This window comes from Neoarius graeffei, chromosome 6 (assembly GCF_027579695.1).
Source record: "Neoarius graeffei isolate fNeoGra1 chromosome 6, fNeoGra1.pri, whole genome shotgun sequence".
Lineage (NCBI taxonomy): Eukaryota > Metazoa > Chordata > Actinopteri > Siluriformes > Ariidae > Neoarius > Neoarius graeffei.
In genome coordinates, this window is record NC_083574.1 from 20,768,926 (window position 1) to 20,787,638 (window position 18,713).

The 18,713-nt window shown below is 43.3% G+C and overlaps 1 protein-coding gene across 7 annotated transcripts in view; it reads left to right on the top strand.

Moving 5' to 3' along the window:
* large2 (LARGE xylosyl- and glucuronyltransferase 2) overlaps nt 1-18,713 on the top strand; it is a 292,118-nt gene that overhangs the window by 256,265 nt on the left and 17,140 nt on the right. For all 7 annotated transcript variants that reach the window (XM_060923414.1, XM_060923412.1, XM_060923418.1 and 4 more), the window contains 5 exons: nt 676-847; nt 6,579-6,683; nt 6,787-6,899; nt 7,010-7,135; nt 9,886-10,041. In XM_060923414.1, the coding sequence (XP_060779397.1) occupies nt 676-847; nt 6,579-6,683; nt 6,787-6,899; nt 7,010-7,135; nt 9,886-10,041 (672 nt within the window). The remainder of the gene's footprint in view (nt 1-675; nt 848-6,578; nt 6,684-6,786; nt 6,900-7,009; nt 7,136-9,885; nt 10,042-18,713) is intronic.

Sequence of the window (18,713 nt, forward strand, 5' to 3'; positions counted from 1 at the left end):
GGGAGGTCTTCTGTTCTCAGCATGAGAATTCTGCAGAGACTGTGGAGCAAAAGATTTTTCATTTTTTGTTCACACATTTAAACTGATTATTTGGCTCTTTAAAAAAAATTGTTACTGCAGTGACTTTTAAATTATTCACTATGCATTTGTAAGTTGTGTTGTTGGGTTGCACGGCATGGTGGCATCTGTGTGCTGATATTCAAAGAGCATTTTGTTTTCACATAATACACCGTTTGAAAATTGCAAATGCATATTCATCAGATCTCTACACATATTCATCACATACACATTCTCCTTGGGTGTGTGTCTCTTTGTGTTTTCGTTTTCTCTCTCTCTCTCTGCTTTTACCTCTGATTGTGGTGCTGTTTGGCTCAGAGTCTGTGTAATCATGACATGCATCTAAAAACACTGGAACTCTGCACTCTTGAGTGGATGCCGTCTCAGCAATTCAGTCTTTTATCTCTTGTCCACCAGATAATTTTGCCAAGCTTCTCGTCAATAAATATGTATGCGATGAGATGAAAGAAACATAACTGACAGCACTCTTGTGTGAGGTCCCTTCTGTGGATACTGATGCTATTACAAGTGTACAAGCTCAAAGGAAAGATACTGGTGACCCCCAAAATGCTAACATTCTCTCTCTCTCTCTCTCTCTCTCTCTCTCTCATTATTTAGCCGGAGGTTTCATGGATACCTAACAAACACTATTCAGGAATTTATGGCCTGATGAAACTCACGCTCACCAAAGCGCTGCCCTCTGACCTCTCAAAAGTCATTGTACTTGATACGGACATCACTTTTGCCACTGATATTGCTGAGCTATGGGCCATCTTCAGAAAGTTCACAGGTAATTGCTGGAATTTCTATCTATCTATCTATCTATCTATCTATCTATCTATCTATCTATCTATCTATCTATCTAGCTATCTATCTACACAGTGGTGCTTGAAAGTTTGTGAACCCTTTGGAATTTTCTATATTTCTGCATAAATATGACCTAAAACATCATCAGATTTTCACACAAGTCCTAAAAGTAGATAAAGAGAACCCAGTTAAACAAATGAGACAAAAATATTATACTTGGTCATTTATTTATTGAGGAAAATGATCCAATATTACATATCTGTGAGTGGCAAAAGTATGTGAACCTCTAGGATTAGCAGTTAATTTGAAGGTGAAATTAGAGTCAGGTGTTTTCAATAAATGCTGATGACAATCAGGTGTGAGTGGGCACCCTGTTTTATTTAAAGAACAGGGATCTATCAAAGTCTGATCATCACAACACGTTTGTGGAAGTGTATCATGGCACGAACAAAGGAGATTTCTGAGGACCTCAGGAAAGCGTTGTTGATGCTTATCAGGTTGGAAAAGCTTACAAAACCATCTCTAAAGAGTTTGGACTCCACCAATCCACAGTCAGACAGACTGCAGGAAATTCAAGACCATTGTTACCCTCCCCAGGAGTGGTCGACCAACAAAGACCAAGAGCAAGGCGTGTAATAGTCGGCAAGGTCACAAAGGACCCCAGGGTAACTTCTAAGCAACTGAAGGCTCTCCCATTGGCTAATGTTAATGTTCATGAGTCCTCCATCAGAAGAACACTGAACAACAATGGTGTGCATGGCAGGATTGCAAGGAGAAAGCCACTGCTCTCCAAAAAGAACATTGCTGCTCGTCTGCAGTTTGCTAAAGATCACATGGACAAGCCAGAAGGCTATTGGAAAAATGTTTTGTGGATGGATGCAGCAGTCTCAAAAGTAGCTGGTCACCGGCGGCAAATCGCCGGCTATGGCTTGTTATGCCGCCGGCTATTGTCAGTCGAGTCACAAAATTTAATATTAAATATTTCTGACAGCAAAAAAAGTTGTGAACGTAAATTACATCCACTATGTCATGTATGTCCGTTGCCGCGTCAACTGTGTTTACATCCTCGACATGAGTGCAGCCATTACTGCCCTGTGTTGCCAGATTGTGTTTACATCCTCGACATGAGTGCAGCCATTACTGCCCGTGTTGCCAAATTGTGTTTACATCCTCGACATGAGTGCAGCCATTACTGCCCGTGTTGCCAGATTGTGTTTACATCCTCGACACGAGTGCAGCCATTACTGCCGCCTGTGTTGCCAGATTGCGCGTTTTCCCGCCCATTTTGGGCGGTTTTAAGTGCATTTTGGCGGGTTTTGAACATATTTTGGGCTGTAAAACGTCAGCAGTATCTGGCAACATATTTTTTTTACTTAATACAAGAAATTAATGGATGCCAACATTTTTGCCAAAATGGTATTTTATTTTCCATTGTTTAGGCAGCTTCAGCATCATACTGTGAGATTCTGTTCAAATTGTTTTTTTCTTCTATGAAGCCTGAGCCATTTATTTTATTAGTTTATAATTATTGTTTAATTTAGTCTTCAGGAGAGACTGCCTGCACACAGTACTAGTATTAATAGTTTTTTTTCTTCCATGAAAGCTGAGGCATTTATATTATATTTTAAGGTAACTTCATGTTGTGCTGTGAGGTTCTCTGCACTTTAACTTTTGAACCAACAGGTGCATTTGGATAAGTAAAGCCTATTTTTCTGCATTTTTGTAGTCCTGGTAATCTTTTATATTGGTAAAGTTGTTTATAGGACCATTTCTCAGTGTCTGTTTTTTTAATCAATAGTTTTTCAGTAATAACTTAATATTTAACATATCACTCAATTTTAAACAACCCCTGCGTCTCCCCCATAGTCTCCAAAATTTCTGTGGGAAACACTGGCGTGCGTAACAACGCTAATCAAGCTTAAGCTAGACGACCCGCCTCAAATACCCGTCCCGGGTAAATGTTATCCCAATTTTAGATGGCCTGTTCCAAACCATCCCGCCCCATGAAAAATTCGTACTTGCATATCTATCTATCTATCTATCTATCTATCTATCTATCTATCTATCTATCTATCTATCTATCTATATATATATATATATATATATATATATATCCTTGCACGCTTTGCGTGCATTATGTCTGCCGCTGGCAGACATTTTACCATTTTGCACCCTGCTGTAAATTATTTGTACCCTGCTATTCTCCCAAACTTTGAAGCCCCTGTGGATGAGACCAAAATAGAACTTTTTGGTTTAAATGAGAAGTGTTGTTTGGTGAAAGGAAAACACTGCATTCCAGCATAAGAACCTTATCCCATCTGTGAAACATGATGGTGGTAGTATCATGGTTTGGGCCTGTTTTGCTGCATCTGGGCCAGGACAGCTTGCCATCATTGATGGAACAATGAATTCTGAATTATACCAGAGAATTCTAAAGGAAAATGTCAGGACATCTGTCCATGAACTGAATCTCAAGAGAAGGTGGTTCATGCAGCAAGACAACGACCCTAAGCACACAAGTAATTCTACCAAATAATGGTTAAAGAAGAATAAAGTTAATGTTTTGGAATGGTCAAGTCAAAGTCCTGACCTTAATCCAATCGAAATGTTTTGTAAGGACCTGAAGCGAGAAGTTCACGTGAGGAGACCCACCAACATCCCAGAGTTGAAACTGTTCTGTACAGAGGAATTGGTTAAAATTCCTCCAGGCCAGTGTGCAGGACTGATCAACAGTTACCAGAAATGCTTAGTTGCAGTTATTGCTGCACAAGGGGGTCACACCAGATACTGAAAGCAAAGGTTCACATACTTTTGCCACTCACAGATATGTAATATTGGATCATTTTCCTCAACAAATAAATGACCAAGTATAATATTTTTGTCTCATTTGTTTAACTGGATTCTCTCTACTTTTAGGACTTGTGTGAATATCTGATGATGTTTTAGGTCATATTAATGCAGAAATATAGAAAATTCTAAAGGGTTCACAAACTTTCAGGCACCACTGTATATATATATATATCATCATCATCTTATTCCATACTCTTCTAGAGCTTCAGAGACCGTTTTCCTCCATTTTGAACCTGTCATAACAGTTATTCCACGAAATTGAGTCGTACATGAGCTGATAGCCGATGAGGCATGGAGCACCGTTTTAGTTATAAGCCATGTACGATGAGATTGAGTGGAATAACTGTTTTATTCTGTCCACATTCACTGGATTTTGAGAAACAAAGCATTTTTATTTTTTGCAAATTCGATAAATGAAAACTTTGTACAAAACGTCCGACAAAATCATTTTTGCGTTGAATGTAAACAAACCAGTGAAGTGACAGTAGCAATTTGTGAAAAATGCTCCAATAATAATTATTGAAAAATGAAAAAGGATACTTTCTTACCATCAAATACTTTAATTCCATATTTTGTTGCCCTTTTTTGGGGGGGTATTTTTGGGGTTTTCTTCTTCTTCTTTAGGGTTTTTTGGCAGTTAGCAAACCAACTTAAAAGTGCATTACTGCCACTGACTGGGCTGGAGTGTGGAACAGGAGATATGGGGGGCATTCTTTTAGCTATTTCTGTTTCTTTTAAATACTTGATAACAAAGCCGCCATTTTATTTTTCTCTACTCACGGTATATGAGCTGATATCCTAGTAGTAGAGTAACCAATCAGAGTGTGTGATTGCTCATATCCTGTGAATGTGGATAGAAATATACATATAACACACACACACACACACACATTTTTTAGAGGTTCCAAACGTTTGACATCCATAAACCCCTTTCAGTGTAAAAGAAATCTAAACATGTATATTAGAGCTTACTTACTGGAGCCATTAAAGATTTTTATTTGTGAAATTTTCTTCCAGTTCTAAACACTGTTCTAAAATCACTTCAGTAGTAGTATTCAAATTGCAGTTAGATTCAAGTTGTCATTATTTATACTTTTTTAAAAGTTGTGGAGTCTAGATTAGGAAAAGAACAACTTCATACTGTTCACAGTAGTTGGTTATGATCTCAGCAATCACCATGTCATTAAAAATGAATACAATCTTGGACCCACTGCCAGTATATCGCATACCTCTGGGGAACTCAAGAGCCAACTTTGAGCACCACGGTGTTATTGTTAAATTGTTAAATAGCATATTTTCTGGCATTTTCCATTATTAATTCTCTTTTATTCTATTCCCGTAGTCTAGTCTGTTTCAGTGGAGTGAAAAGCTCGACAATACGATGATAGGATGATATAGAAACACTATTTAAATCAGTATCACATTCTTCTTGCCAATGATATGCACAGTGTTTGTAAACCTGGCAACAGTTTGCATGCTCTAAAGATTTTTGAATGCTTAAAGTGTGTCAGTCTTGGAACAATTGGCAGTGGTGAAAAGAACATAACTGAAAACACTGATCAAGAGAGAGCTATTGAGAGCTATTAAAATGCCAGACTTTGATTTTTTTTTTTACATTTGATCTAAAGTAAGAGATGTAGGACTCCATTTTTGTGCATATATTATTAATTTAGATAGATATAAGACAATTGTTTCCTGTTTTGTCCAGTTGTTGATGTGACATTTCAGTATTTTCAAGCTCACTTTGCTCCAAAATTGTGTTATTGTCTCTTGAGAATCTGTTTTCCTGGCTTTAATGAAGCCTGTTCCATTTCTTCCACCCTGGCTTTTTGGGTTTTCACTCTTTTGATATAAATACACTATTTAATCCAATAACCTACTGAATAATTTTGTCTGTAACCAAAAAAAAAATGCTGTAATAACAACTCAGGTGTTGCAACTTACTGTGAATCAGACAGATGGTGTCATTACACACCAAACATCATATACAAACAATAGCAAGTTTAACGAAATCATGAAATACGGTACCATGAAATGAGGTATGAGGGAACACCTACACAGAAAAGACAGAAAATGCATTTATTGCCATTTGCTGACAGCTGGATGAACACCAAAATATTGATCTATAGGTGAGAGCTAATCATGTCATTACTGTGCTAGACAGCTGGTTTGTATTACTTTATATACATTACATACACTTACTGGCCACATTAATAGGAACTTGTTCTTGAATCTAAGATTCCTGTTCTTGGCTGGCAGGAGTGGAACCCAATGTGGTCTTCTACTGTTGCATGCTGAGATACTTTTCTGCTCACAACGGTTGTAAAGAGTTGCTATGAGTTACTATATCCTTCCTGGCAGCTCGAACCAATGTGGCCATTTTCCTCTAACCTCAATTATCAACAAGATGTTTCCACCTACAGAACTGTTGCTCACTCAGTGTTTTTTTTTTTTTTTTGCACCATTCTGTGTAAACTTTAGAGACTGTTGCATGTGAAAACTCCAAGAGATCAGTAGCTTCTGAAATACTCAAACCGGTCCATCTGCCACCAACACCCATGCCACAGTGGAAGTCACACTTTGAGATCACAATTTTTCCCATTCTGATGTTTGAAGTGAACAGTAATTGAAGCTCTTGATTTGTATCCGCATGATTTTATGCATTGTGCTGCTGTTAAGGGATTGGCTAATTAGATAACTGCATAAAACAGCAGGTGTATGGGTATTCCTAATAAAGTGGCCGGTGAGTGTACTTTACATGTGAAAATATTATATCAGTGGGACACAAATGGCACCCCAATCTTGAAATCACTCACATACTGTTTGTAGGATAAATGGGTGACCTGCAGCATTTCTCATTGCAGCAAAGCAGGTGATTGGCCTCGTAGAGAACCAAAGTGACTGGTACTTAGGGAACCTGTGGAAAAACCACAAACCGTGGCCTGCTCTGGGACGTGGCTTCAACACAGGTAAAGAGACTGTGTGCATGCATATGTGTCATAAAGTAGCGGACAGGGAAGGGGACCATTTCGAATGTCATTACTAATAATGGGCTCTCTTTTAATGCTGCAGGGGTGATCTTGCTCTATCTGGAGCGCTTACGGAAGCTTGGGTGGGAACAGATATGGAGGTTAACAGCAGAGAGAGAGCTAATGAGCATGCTTTCCACTTCCCTCGCTGATCAGGTCAGGATGATGTGACCAAGCTGTTAGTCTATTAATGACAAGCATGTTGCTGAACCTTTTTAAAAGAAAGGTTTCTAAAAGCGTGTGTCTCTGTCTGTGTGTGTGTGCAGGATATTTTCAATGCAATCATAAAACAGAACCCGGTTCTTGTGCACCAGTTGCCATGCTTCTGGAACGTACAGTTATCAGATCACACTCGCTCTGAGCAATGCTACACAGAGGTGTCAGATCTTAAGGTAAGGAAGGATATGATATTTACAGTGTACAAACTGAATTGTACAGTGTATTGAAAAAAATGTTTTCCTTTTACACTTAATCACTAGTAAGGTTTTTCCTCCGAATGGAATAAAAAAAAGAGAGAAAATTGCATTTGACGACTTCATTCCGACTGTAGCAGTGAAGCATCACAGACATTTTGACAACCGATATCTGATTACAAACAGAATTGATTAGGCTTATGGCTGTTTCCGTGCCATTCACTGTGTGAGGAAATCACACTTAACTAGCAAGGCTGCCTGTTTTTTTGTTTTTTTTTTTCACCACATTTGATAGTGCATTCTTACTCAACATAATCATTGCAGGAAGATGGTCTAGGTAAGACAAAAAAGAAAATAAATACATTTCTATGTCATTTTGGTGAAATGCGTTTATTGTTTCCTAAAATTGAGGTGTCACAGTATATGATAGGTAGAGAAACCCAAGACAAATTGTAGCTTTCCATCAATAATTTAATGTATAGCACAAATCATGTACATTTTCTTTTGTTTGTTTTTCCCCTTCTGCCAAAGGTGACAAAAAGAGAACAGACAGAATCCACATATTAATATATGTGCCCCCTTTCCAGCTCTTCTTCTGTCTCACCTAATTTTCACATTGAATAAAACCCACAGAGAAAGATTCAGAAATGAAGCAATCACATCAAACTAGATGAAATTGCCCTTGTAATGAGGCCTATTTTCTGTATCATGTATAGACATCACGTTATGTTTAACAGCCGTGGTCCAGCTGTCTGCTCTGCTGTTATCCAAATTTTACACTTGTTTTTGTTGGTTTGCTGTAGGAGAAGCACATGCATTATACTTACTTTGTGTGTAATTGCAGCATTTCATGTTTCATCAAATGGCTTATTCTATAAAGTCATGCAGAAAAAGCTATATCCCTTTTTATAGTAAGAATCTCAGATATCTGTAGTTGTATATAATCTATACGTGCAAGTCAAAGATGTAGTAGCTCATCTGGCCTGCCATCAAAACAACCATGACTACCAAAATATCAAACACAACTGAAATGTAACAACGTGAGAGAGGACCAACCTCCACGACAAATTGTTTACAACAGGAAAATCAACAAAGGACTAAATTTTATTCCCCAAGGGAAGATCTACCCAAAACATAGATCAGAACTGAATTCGCATGATAAATGAGAGAGGAGATACAATTCTAGTCAGAAGAAAACTTGTTAAGTTGACCTAAGTTTTGCTAATTTGTTAGCAAAAAATTTACAATACAGTGACCAAGTTTTGTGCAGAAAGTCTAGTTCTTTCAAATAAAACAATCAGAACTGAAATCCATTGAGAACTGAAGGAGACACAATTTAACTTAAAATAAAGTTGTAAACAAATTGTTTACAACACAAAACTCAACAAACAAATGAACAAATTTTATTCCCTGAGGGAAGATCTACCCAAAACATTGATCAGAACTGAAATTGGGTGAGAATTGCAAGAAAAGATACAATTCTAATGAGAAGTCCCAAAATTCATGAAGTTGACCTAATTAGCAGTTTGTTAGCAAAAATTTGACAATACAATGACCAAGTGTTGTGCAGAAGGACTAGTTGTTTTAAACAAAACAATCATAACTGAAATCCATTGAGAATAGAGGGAGGATATATGATTTAACTGAAAATAAAGTTGTAAACAAATTGTTTACAACAGGAAAATCAACAAACAAACAACCAAGTTTTGTTCCTCAAGGCAAGATCTACACAAAACATTGATCAGAACTGGGATCGGATGAGAGAGGAGATACAATTCTAGTGAGATGCCTGGAAAATTTATTAATTTAGCCTAATTACTAATTCGTTACCAAAAAATTTGACAAAACAACAACCAAGTTTTGTGCAGAGTGATGAGTTCTTTCAAACAAAACAATCGTTACGGAAACCCATGGAAAATTGACGGAGGAGATATGATTTAACTGGATTGTGGATGACAGATGCCACACCATGGCAATAGCTCATCAGCCTTATGGCCAGATGAGCTAATAATTACTGAGGATGGTGCACTGTTACCATTGGATTACAGCATGCAAACTACATCCATCCATCTATCCATTATCCATAACCGCTTATCCTGTGTAGGGTCGTGGGCAAGCTGGACCCTATCCCAGCTGATATACCTTGCATGTATGGGCAAGAGGCTGGGTACACCCTGGATAAGTTGCCCCATCATCGCAGGGCTGAGACATAGAGACAAACAACCATTCATACACACTTTCACACCTACGGTCAATTTAGAGACACCAATTAGCCTAACCTGCATGTCTTTGGACTATGGGGGAAACCCATGCAGACACGGGGAGAACATGCAAACTTTACACAAAGGCTCCCGTCAGCTGCTGGGCTCGAACCTAGAACCTTCTTGCTGTGAGGCAACAGTGCTAACCTCTACACCCCCGTGCTGCCCTCAAACTACATAGGAATTGTTCAATTATAAGTGTATATAATATAAAAAAGTTACATTTTATATTCATATCAGAAAGAAAATCTTGCATGTATACCCAAGCTAAAACTAAATGTGCACATTTAAATAAGGCATACTGCTGTAATCCAGCTGTAATAGTACAACATCCTCATTATTTACATTATATTTGTGGGTATAGTTTTGTATAACTACCGCCTAATGTAAAGTTTTGTTGATATTTGTAAGGTATTTACATGCTTATTGAGAATAAAGATGAAGAAAATGAATGTGACTGTTGTACAGGTGATTCACTGGAATTCTCCAAAAAAACTGCGAGTCAAAAACAAGCATGTGGAATTTTTCCGGAATCTTTACTTGACCTTCCTGGAGTATGATGGGAATCTTCTCCGGAGAGAACTCTTTGGGTGTCCAAGTCAGGCCACCTCTGAGAGCACACAGGTGAGTTGATCTAAACCCACTCTTCTTCAAAGTTTGCATCATTAATAAGAAAAATATCTGTCAGTCTTTTAAACCTAGTTAAAAAATAGCATTTATTATTTAGTTATTATAGTCATTCGCCTATTTGACTGGTCTCATATACAAAACCTAAAAAACTGAAAAGCACATCACCATAAGTGATGTCAGTAGACTTAATGCAGTCTATTAGGAATAAAAAGCTCTAATAAATAGCCTGCATTAGCTGCAATAAATAGGCCAAACATCATTGTACACATTTAAATAATAATACAACCCCAAATCTGTAAAGGTTGCGATGGTATGTTGAAATTGAAATGAAAACTGAAAACAATGATTTGTACATAAGCTTTGATCTGTATTGCACTCAAAACAAGACAGAGCATATTATTTGATGTTTTACCTCATGAATTTTATTGTTGTTTTTTGTTTTGTTTTCAAAATAGCACTTATTTCAGTTTTTATTCTTGCAACATATTTCAAAAAATGTTGAGACAGTAAATCATTTACCACTTTATAATGTTACCATTCCTTCTCACAACATTTAAAAGATGTTTAGGAACAGAAGACACCAAATGATGAAGCATTTCAGGTGTTATTTTGTCCCATTCTTCCTGGAAACAGGTGTTAAGGTGTGCAACAGTACGGGGTTATTGTTGTCATATTTTTCATTTCAAAAATTGCCACACATTCTCTTTTGGGAACAGAGGGGACAGACACCCTCTGGTTTTGCATTGTCTTGTTGAAATATCCCTGGAAATGATGTCCTCTTGAAAGCACAGTTAAAATATGGCTTCCTTTTTGGACAGAAGAGTTTTAACTGGGATTTGTGGCTGTATTGTAGTGCTTAACAAGGGTTTGCCAAAGTAATCCCGAGCCCATGTGGTTATATCAGCTATAGATGAATGATGGTTCTTGATGCAGTGCCATCTGAGAGATCAGAGATCACGGGTGTTCCACTTAGGCTTGCGCCCTTGCCCTTTATGCACCAAAATTACTCCAGATTACTTGCATCATTTAATGATGATATGCATCATAGAGGGTGAAATATCCAGATCCCTTTGCACCTTTGTAATATTCTCATACATTTGTTGGCAAACTGGAGATCCTCGGCCCATATTTGCTCCTCAAACGCTAGGCCTTTCTTGGATACTGCTTTTGTACCAAATCATGATTACAACTGTTGACATGACCTGTTTCAATTCACATTATTTTTAATTGTTTTTCCTCATTACTAGCCCTAAATTGCCCCGTCCCAACCTTTTGAAATGTGTTACAGGCCTGAAACACAGGAACGGATGTATATTAACAAATGAAATGAAGTTGATAAGACAAAACATGAAAGATCTTGGTCTGAAAGTCAAAAAGCTATGTTACAATATTAACAGTTCCTTAGAATGCATGATAAGTGGCCCTTATTCAGTTTGTATTATGATGAAACCAACATATCTGTAGCGGTTCAGTATTGGTGGGTGGAGCACAGACGACGGCAGGACAGAGATCAGGTTCAAAATAGCGTTTATTGCTACACTTTTCAGTTTAACAATTTTTAACTTGAATAGACACACACACGACTGGCGTCTTGTTCAGGGATGAGCTCCCCTCTGCTCTCAGCTCTCCCTCTTTAAATAGGGTGTGGTCACTGGGAAGACGCACACAAACACAGGTTAATTGACGTCAGGTGTAGTGATTCTGCCACTTATCTTCCCTGACTCCGCCCTCCTGTCACAGACCGGCGCTTGACCACGCCCCCACTTCCACATACCCCCACCGCCCGACTCAGGCCGGGCAGTCGTCCGGCCTGCAGCCGACTCCCCCCCCCCCTTGACGGGAGAGGAAGTCCGCCACGACCATCTGCGCCCCCGGCCTGTGGACCACCTTGAAATTAAAGGGTTGGAGTGCCAGATACCAACGGGTGATCCGCGCGTTGGCATCCTTCATGCGGTGGAGCCACTGGAGGGGCGCGTGGTCTGAACAGAGGGTGAAAGGGCGCCCCAGCAGGTAGTACCGGAGGGCGAGGACCGCCCACTTGATGGCCAGACACTCTCTATGGTGCTGTAGCGCCCCTCACGCACCGACAGCTTCCTGCTGATATACAGGATGGGGCAGTCCTCCCCCTCCACCTCCTGGGACAAAACTGCCCCCAGCCCTCTGTCCGACGCGTCGGTCTGCAACATAAAGGGGAGAGAAAAGTCAGGGGAGTGTAAAAGTGGCCCCCCACACAGTGCAGCCTTTACCTCAGAAAAAGCCTGCTGGCATTGCTCTGTCCACTGGACCAGATCTGGTGCCCCCTTTATAGTGAGATCAGTCAGCGGGCTGGTGACGTCCGAATAATTAGGTATAAACCTCCGATAATAGCCAGCCAGCCCCAGGAACTGTCTCACCCCCTTTTTGGTCTTGGGCCTCGGGCAGGCCGCAATTGCTGCGGTCTTGTTAATTTGGGGACGCACCTGCCCGTTGCCCAAGTGGAAGCCCAGATATCGTACTTCCACCCGCCCAATCGCACACTTCTTCTGGTTGGCTGTGAGGCCCGCTCGCCTCAGCAACTTAAGGACGGCCCTTAGATGTTCAAGGTGCCTCGGCCAGTCATTGCTATAGACGATGATGTCATCGAGATAAGCGGCCGCATAGGTGGCGTGGGGGCGGAGGACCCTGTCCATCAGTCGCTGAAACATAGCGGGTGCCCCAAACAGCCCAAACGGAAGTGTGACATTGGTGTAAACCAAACGGTGTGGAAAAGGCCGTTTTCTCTCGTGATAGTGGAGTCAAGGGGATCTGCCAATATCCCTTCGTCAAATCCAGTGTCGAATAAAAGCGAGCAGTGCCGAGTCGATCGAGCAACTCATCAATACGAGGCATTGGGTACGCGTCAAATTTAGACACTGCGTTGACTTTTCTATAGTCCACACAGAACCGGACCGACTCGTCTGCCTTGGGTACCAAGACCACCGGGCTGCTCCAGTCACTGTGGGACTCCTCGACGATGCCCATTTTGAGCATGGTCTCAAGTTCGAACCACCTTTTTTTTGTGTTCGGGTAGCCTTTAAGGGCGGCTACGCACTACCACCCCCGGGGGCATCTCTATGTGGTGCTCTATGAGGTTAGTGCGGCCGGGCAGGGGCGAGAACACATCCGAAAACTCGGTCTGCAACTGGGCGACCTCTGTGAGTTGGGTCGGGGAGAGGTGGTCTCCACAGGGGACCGGAGAGGTACGTGATGCCAATGCCCTTTTTTGAACCTCCAGCTCCGCCTTCTCTGGAACCACCGACACCAACGCCACGGGGACCTCCTCATTCCAGAGTTTAAGCAGATTGAGGTGGTAAATCTGTAGCGCCCCACCCCTGTCCGTTCGCCTCACCTCGTAGTCGATGTCCCCGACTCGCCGTGTGACCTCAAAGGGTCCTTGCCACTTGGCGATCAATTTGGAGCTCGATGTGGGCAACAGTACGAGTACCTTATCTCCCGGTGTGAATTCCCTAAGGCGGAATTCAGGTGGGCTCGCCGTTCTTGGGCCTGCCGCAAATTCTCCTGGGTTAGGTGGGTGAGCGTGTGGAGTTTTGCGCGCAAGTCCATAACATATTGAATTTCGTTCTTACTTTGTGAAGGTCCCTCCTCCCAATTTTCCTGCAGCACATCTAGAATGCCGCGCGGCTTACGCCCATATAATAATTCGAACGGGGAGAACCCTGTGGAGGCTTGGGGAACCTCTCGCACTGAAAACAACAAGGGCTCAAGCCACTTATCCCAATTACGTGCGTCCTCACTTACGAATTTTTTAATGATGTTCTTGAGGGTGCGATTGAATCGTTCCACTAAACCGTCCATTTGTGGGTGATACACGCTGGTGCGGATCGGCTTAATCCCCAATAATCCATACAGTTCGCGCAGTGTCCATGACATAAATGTGGTGCCTTGATCAGTCAGAATCTCTTTCGGGATTCCAACTCGGGAGATAACGCGGAAGAGCGCCTCCGCAATACTGCATGCTGAGATATTGCGCAGAGGCACTGCTTCCGGGTATCACATTGCATAGTCCACCAGAACTAATATAAAGCGGTACCCTCGTGCTGACCGATCTAATGGCCTGACGAGATCCATCCCAATCCTTTCGAACGGGGTCTCAATTAATGGTAAAGGGCGCAAAGGCGCTTTTGGAATGGCCGCTGGATTTACTAACTGGCATTCGCGGCACGCCGTACACCACCTACGGACATCGCCGCGAATCCCCGGCCAATAGAATCGGGCCATTATTCGGGCTAGTGTCTTCTCCTGCCCTAAGTGTCCAGCCATGGGATTAAAGTGAGCCGCCTGGAATACCAATTCCCGGCGGCTCTTTGGAATTAAAAGCTGTGTGACTCGCTCTCTAGTTTGAGTGTCCTGTGTCACTCGGTATAACCTATCCTTCATAATCGCGAAGTAGGGGAAGGACGGGGTGGCGTTCGGCTGGAGCGTTTGACCATCGATTACTCTCACTTGGTCAAACGCATATCGCAGAGTCTCGTCTCGCGACTGCTCTAATGGGAAATCTGCGAGGGATTCCCCAATAGAGAGAGGAGGGGCCGGTGGCTCCTCACTCTGACGCGGAGATGACGTAGACGGCTCTGTGACAGCTGCTCCCGCCAAAGCGACACCGGGACCTCTCCCTGTTAAATGGCAGGACCCACTCTCTACTAAGCGTGTCATTAAACCCCGAAATCCCGGCCAATCAGTCCCCAAAATTAAAGAGTGGGTAAGGCGAGGATTAACCGCCGCCTTCACTATAAATTTTTCCCCTCGGAAAAAAATGTGGACTGACACCAAAGGGTAGCTGTGAACGTCCCCATGCACACACAACACCTTCACCCCCTGTGCTCTCCCCAATGGCTCGTTTTGCACCAGGCTTTGGTGAATTGAGGTCTGATTACAACCAGAATCCACCAACGCCTGATATGTATCCCCTTGGATACTCACCGGTATGCGATACGCTCCGGCCCGATCGAGGACGGCTTCTGGCGCGTCGGGGATCCGAACCACCGCGCCCACATCCATTGCCGTGCACTGCTGTTGGAGGTGGCCCGGTTCCCCGCAGCGCCAGCAAACCGGCCCGGGCTTCCTCTCTGCACCGGTGTTCTGGGGCTCACTCACCTGAGGTGGGGGAGAGACAGACACAGAAGGGATAAACGGGAGGGCACCGCGGGTGCGGCGGGCCAGCTGGGGTGGTGCCGGCCCCCACCTCCGCGGTGGGGGAATGGGGCGAGGACGGGACACAGGAGGAGAGAGGGAGAGAGAAGAGGAGAGAAGAGAAGAGGCGGTCTGCTGTCCTGCCGCCAGAACAGCCGCCAAATGGTCCTCATGCCAGCTCGATGGCCTGATCCAGCGACGCCGGGCGGTGGCACTGGACCCACTCCGCGGTTCCTGTCGGCAAGCGCGTGATGAACTGCTCCAGCACCACGTGATCATCGATCTCCTCGGCGTCGCGGTTGTTTGCCCTCAGCCACCGCCAGCAGGTGTCCTGGAGTTGCTGGCCAAACGCGAACGGCCGGCCGACTTCCTCCAAGCGCAGAGCGCGGAAGCGCTGGCGCTGCTGTTCGGGGGTGCGCCCCACACGCTGGAGGATGGCCCAGCGAAGGGCCGCGTAGGCCAGCCGGCGGTCAGCGGGGAGCTGTAGCACGGCCACCTGTGCCTCTCCCGTTAGCAGGGGGAGGAGGCGCGCCGCGCGCTGATCCATTGGCCACCCCGAGGTCTCCGCGACTTGCCCAAAGAGCGTGATGAAAGCCTCGGGGTCATCCTGCGGACCCATCTTTGTCAGGGTGAGGGAGGACGGGCCCGCGGTGGAAGCGTCGGTTGTCCTCGCCGACGCGAGGAGGTGCCGGAACGCCTGTCGGTCCTCTTGCTGGGCCAACACCAGGGCCTCGAAGCACTGCTCCTGCTCCTTACGGAGCGTGACTAGTGCCTGGTGCTGGCTTTGCTGGGCTGTGGCGAGGGCGTGGACCAGGTCGGCGAACGGGGAAGACTCCATGGGGCGGTTCGGCGTTGGTGCTCCACATCCCGGGTTTCGGCACCACTGTAGCGGTTCAGTATTGGTGGGTGGAGCACAGAGGACAACAGGACAGAGATCAGGTTCAAAATAGCGTTTATTGCTACACTTTTCAGTTTAACAATTTTTAACTCGAATAGACACACACACGACTGGCGTCTTGTTCAGGGATGAGCTCCCCTCTGCTCTCAGCTCTCCCTCTTTAAATAGGGCGCGGTCACTGGGAAGACACACACAAACACAGGTTAATTGACGTCAGGTGTAGTGATTCTGCCACTTACCTTCCCTGACTCCGCCCTCCTGTCACAGACCGGCGCTTGACTACGCCCCCGCTGCCACAATATCATAATTGCAAATTCGTAAAAATATGCATGAACCATCTTATGAAAAGTTACTAGGGTTGTAATGACAACCCTAGTAACTTTTCATAAGATGGTTCATGCATATTTTTACGAATTTGCAATTATGATATGTTGGTTTTGTCATAATACGAACTGAATAAGAGCCACTTATCATGCATTTTAAGGAACTCTTAATATTGTAATGCGGCTTTTTCTAGACTGCTTTTAAAAGTTAACTTCCAGTCGTGGGAGAAGAGAAAACACAGGGACAGCTTTTCTGCTCACTCGATTCACTTAATGTCTGCCACACCCGTAGGACAACTGACAACTCAGCGTGATACATGGCCTCCTTACCTTACACCATGTCATTCCACCAACCTTAACCATCACTAACTTTACAGGCAAGGTCAGCATATATCATTCCAATGTGATACATGACCTCCTTACTTTATACCATATCATTCCACCAACCTTAACCATCACTAACCTTACAGGCAAGGCATACCATATTAAGTAGTTCCTGATCTACATGAAGGAACAGAACACAACCTCTACATATGCAGTATGTGCTGTAATTGCCATTAATGAAATTATACCAACTCATTCATTAAAAGAGGAACATTAGAAAATTCACCAAACAAATTACACAAAAATAAATCTCATCTTACATTCTTCCCTCTGTTCACATGAAATGTCCTCCTTTCAAAGGTGCTGAAAAATAAATCTCAGCCCCAAACTGAAATACAGAAAAGAAATTAAGTACTCAATAACTGTTGGGCAAATAGGAAAACATAATAATGGGTACATGAATGAAAATAACCATTGAGCTTATTTTGCCATAAATGCCCCCAAACTGTACCATATGCTTTTACATTCCACGACCATTAGACATGCAGGAAAACACTACCACTTCAAACCCATGAAATACCTGAATAATGAAAATACAGTATAAAGCATATATAACATACAATATATTAACATTCCACATTTCAGCAACTTGTGTGTGTGTGTGTGTGTGTGTGTGTGTGTGTGTGTGTGTGTGTGCATTTTGTGTGTTCACCTGTGTTTTCAAATACTCTCCATTTGCACATGTTTACTGTAAACCTCAAGTATCAACAACTAAATGTCCAGTGTCCCAATAAATGTTCATAATGAGTTCCTATCTGTCCTTTGAGTAAAAGAGGGTTGCTCACAGCAAGAGTCGCTGTGGTCTCTGAACAACCTGCCCTGAATGATTTATTTGTGGGCCACCAGAATATGTCCCATCAGGCACTGCAAGAGTCATGTCAGTCTGTTGGGTGTGATGTGGCTAGACTCGTGAGACCCATCCTGAAGGTCTCTGCAGCAGGGGAACAGAAGGGGAGGCAGAGGTCGGCAGGGGCAGAGGTTAGGCGGCACAGTGGTGTAGTGGTTAGCACTGTTGCCTCACAGCAAGAAGGTTCTGGGTTCGAGCCCAGCGGCCAATGGAGGCATGTTCTCCCTGTGTCTGCGTGGGTTTCCTCTGGGTGCTCCAGTTTCCCCCACAGTTCAAAGACATGGAGCAGACATGGCCTGAGGTTGGGCTGAAGTGCTCTTGAGCAAGGTACCTAACCCCCAACTGTTCCTCGGGCACTGTAGCATAGCTGCCCACTGCTCTGGGTATGTGTGTGTGCTCATTGCTTACTTGTGTGTGCATGTGTGTGTTCACTGCCTTAGATGGGTTAAATGCAGAGTGTACTTAAGTCTGTGCTTGAGTGTATGTGTGAGAAATAAAGGCTTCTTCTTCTTCTTCTTCAGAAGCCTGTCAGGTGTTCCAAAGTTGATGGGGATTGAACCAGATAATGATCCATTCCTGGGGAGAGTGTCCATAAGCTGTTGGGGAACAGGTTGGTTCAGTGGTACTGAAGCTGTATCCCAAGTGGACTGATAAGGTTTCAGTCAATCATAGTGAACAAATTTTAATCCAGCTTGAGGATGTCTCAAATCCAAGAGTCTGTATATGAGTCCCTTCTCATCAGATGAGGCAACTCTATAAGGTCCAGTCCAGTTAGGGTCAAGTTTTGTCTCTGTGTAGTGGGCTCATCCGGCTATATCAGATCTCAACACTGATAGGGTTTAAACTTAACATGTTTGCTGAAGTAGTACTCACGCTTGAGTCTCTGCTTCTCATGATGAGAGCCTGAAAAACTGTGTCAAGCCACTTCACCAGTTCTGAGCCATAGTTCTGTGGAGTCTGTGATACCACTGGTGTAGGGAGAGTCACACTAGCTGGAACATGTGGTTCTCTACCATGAGCAAGAATATAAGGTGAGTATCCAGTG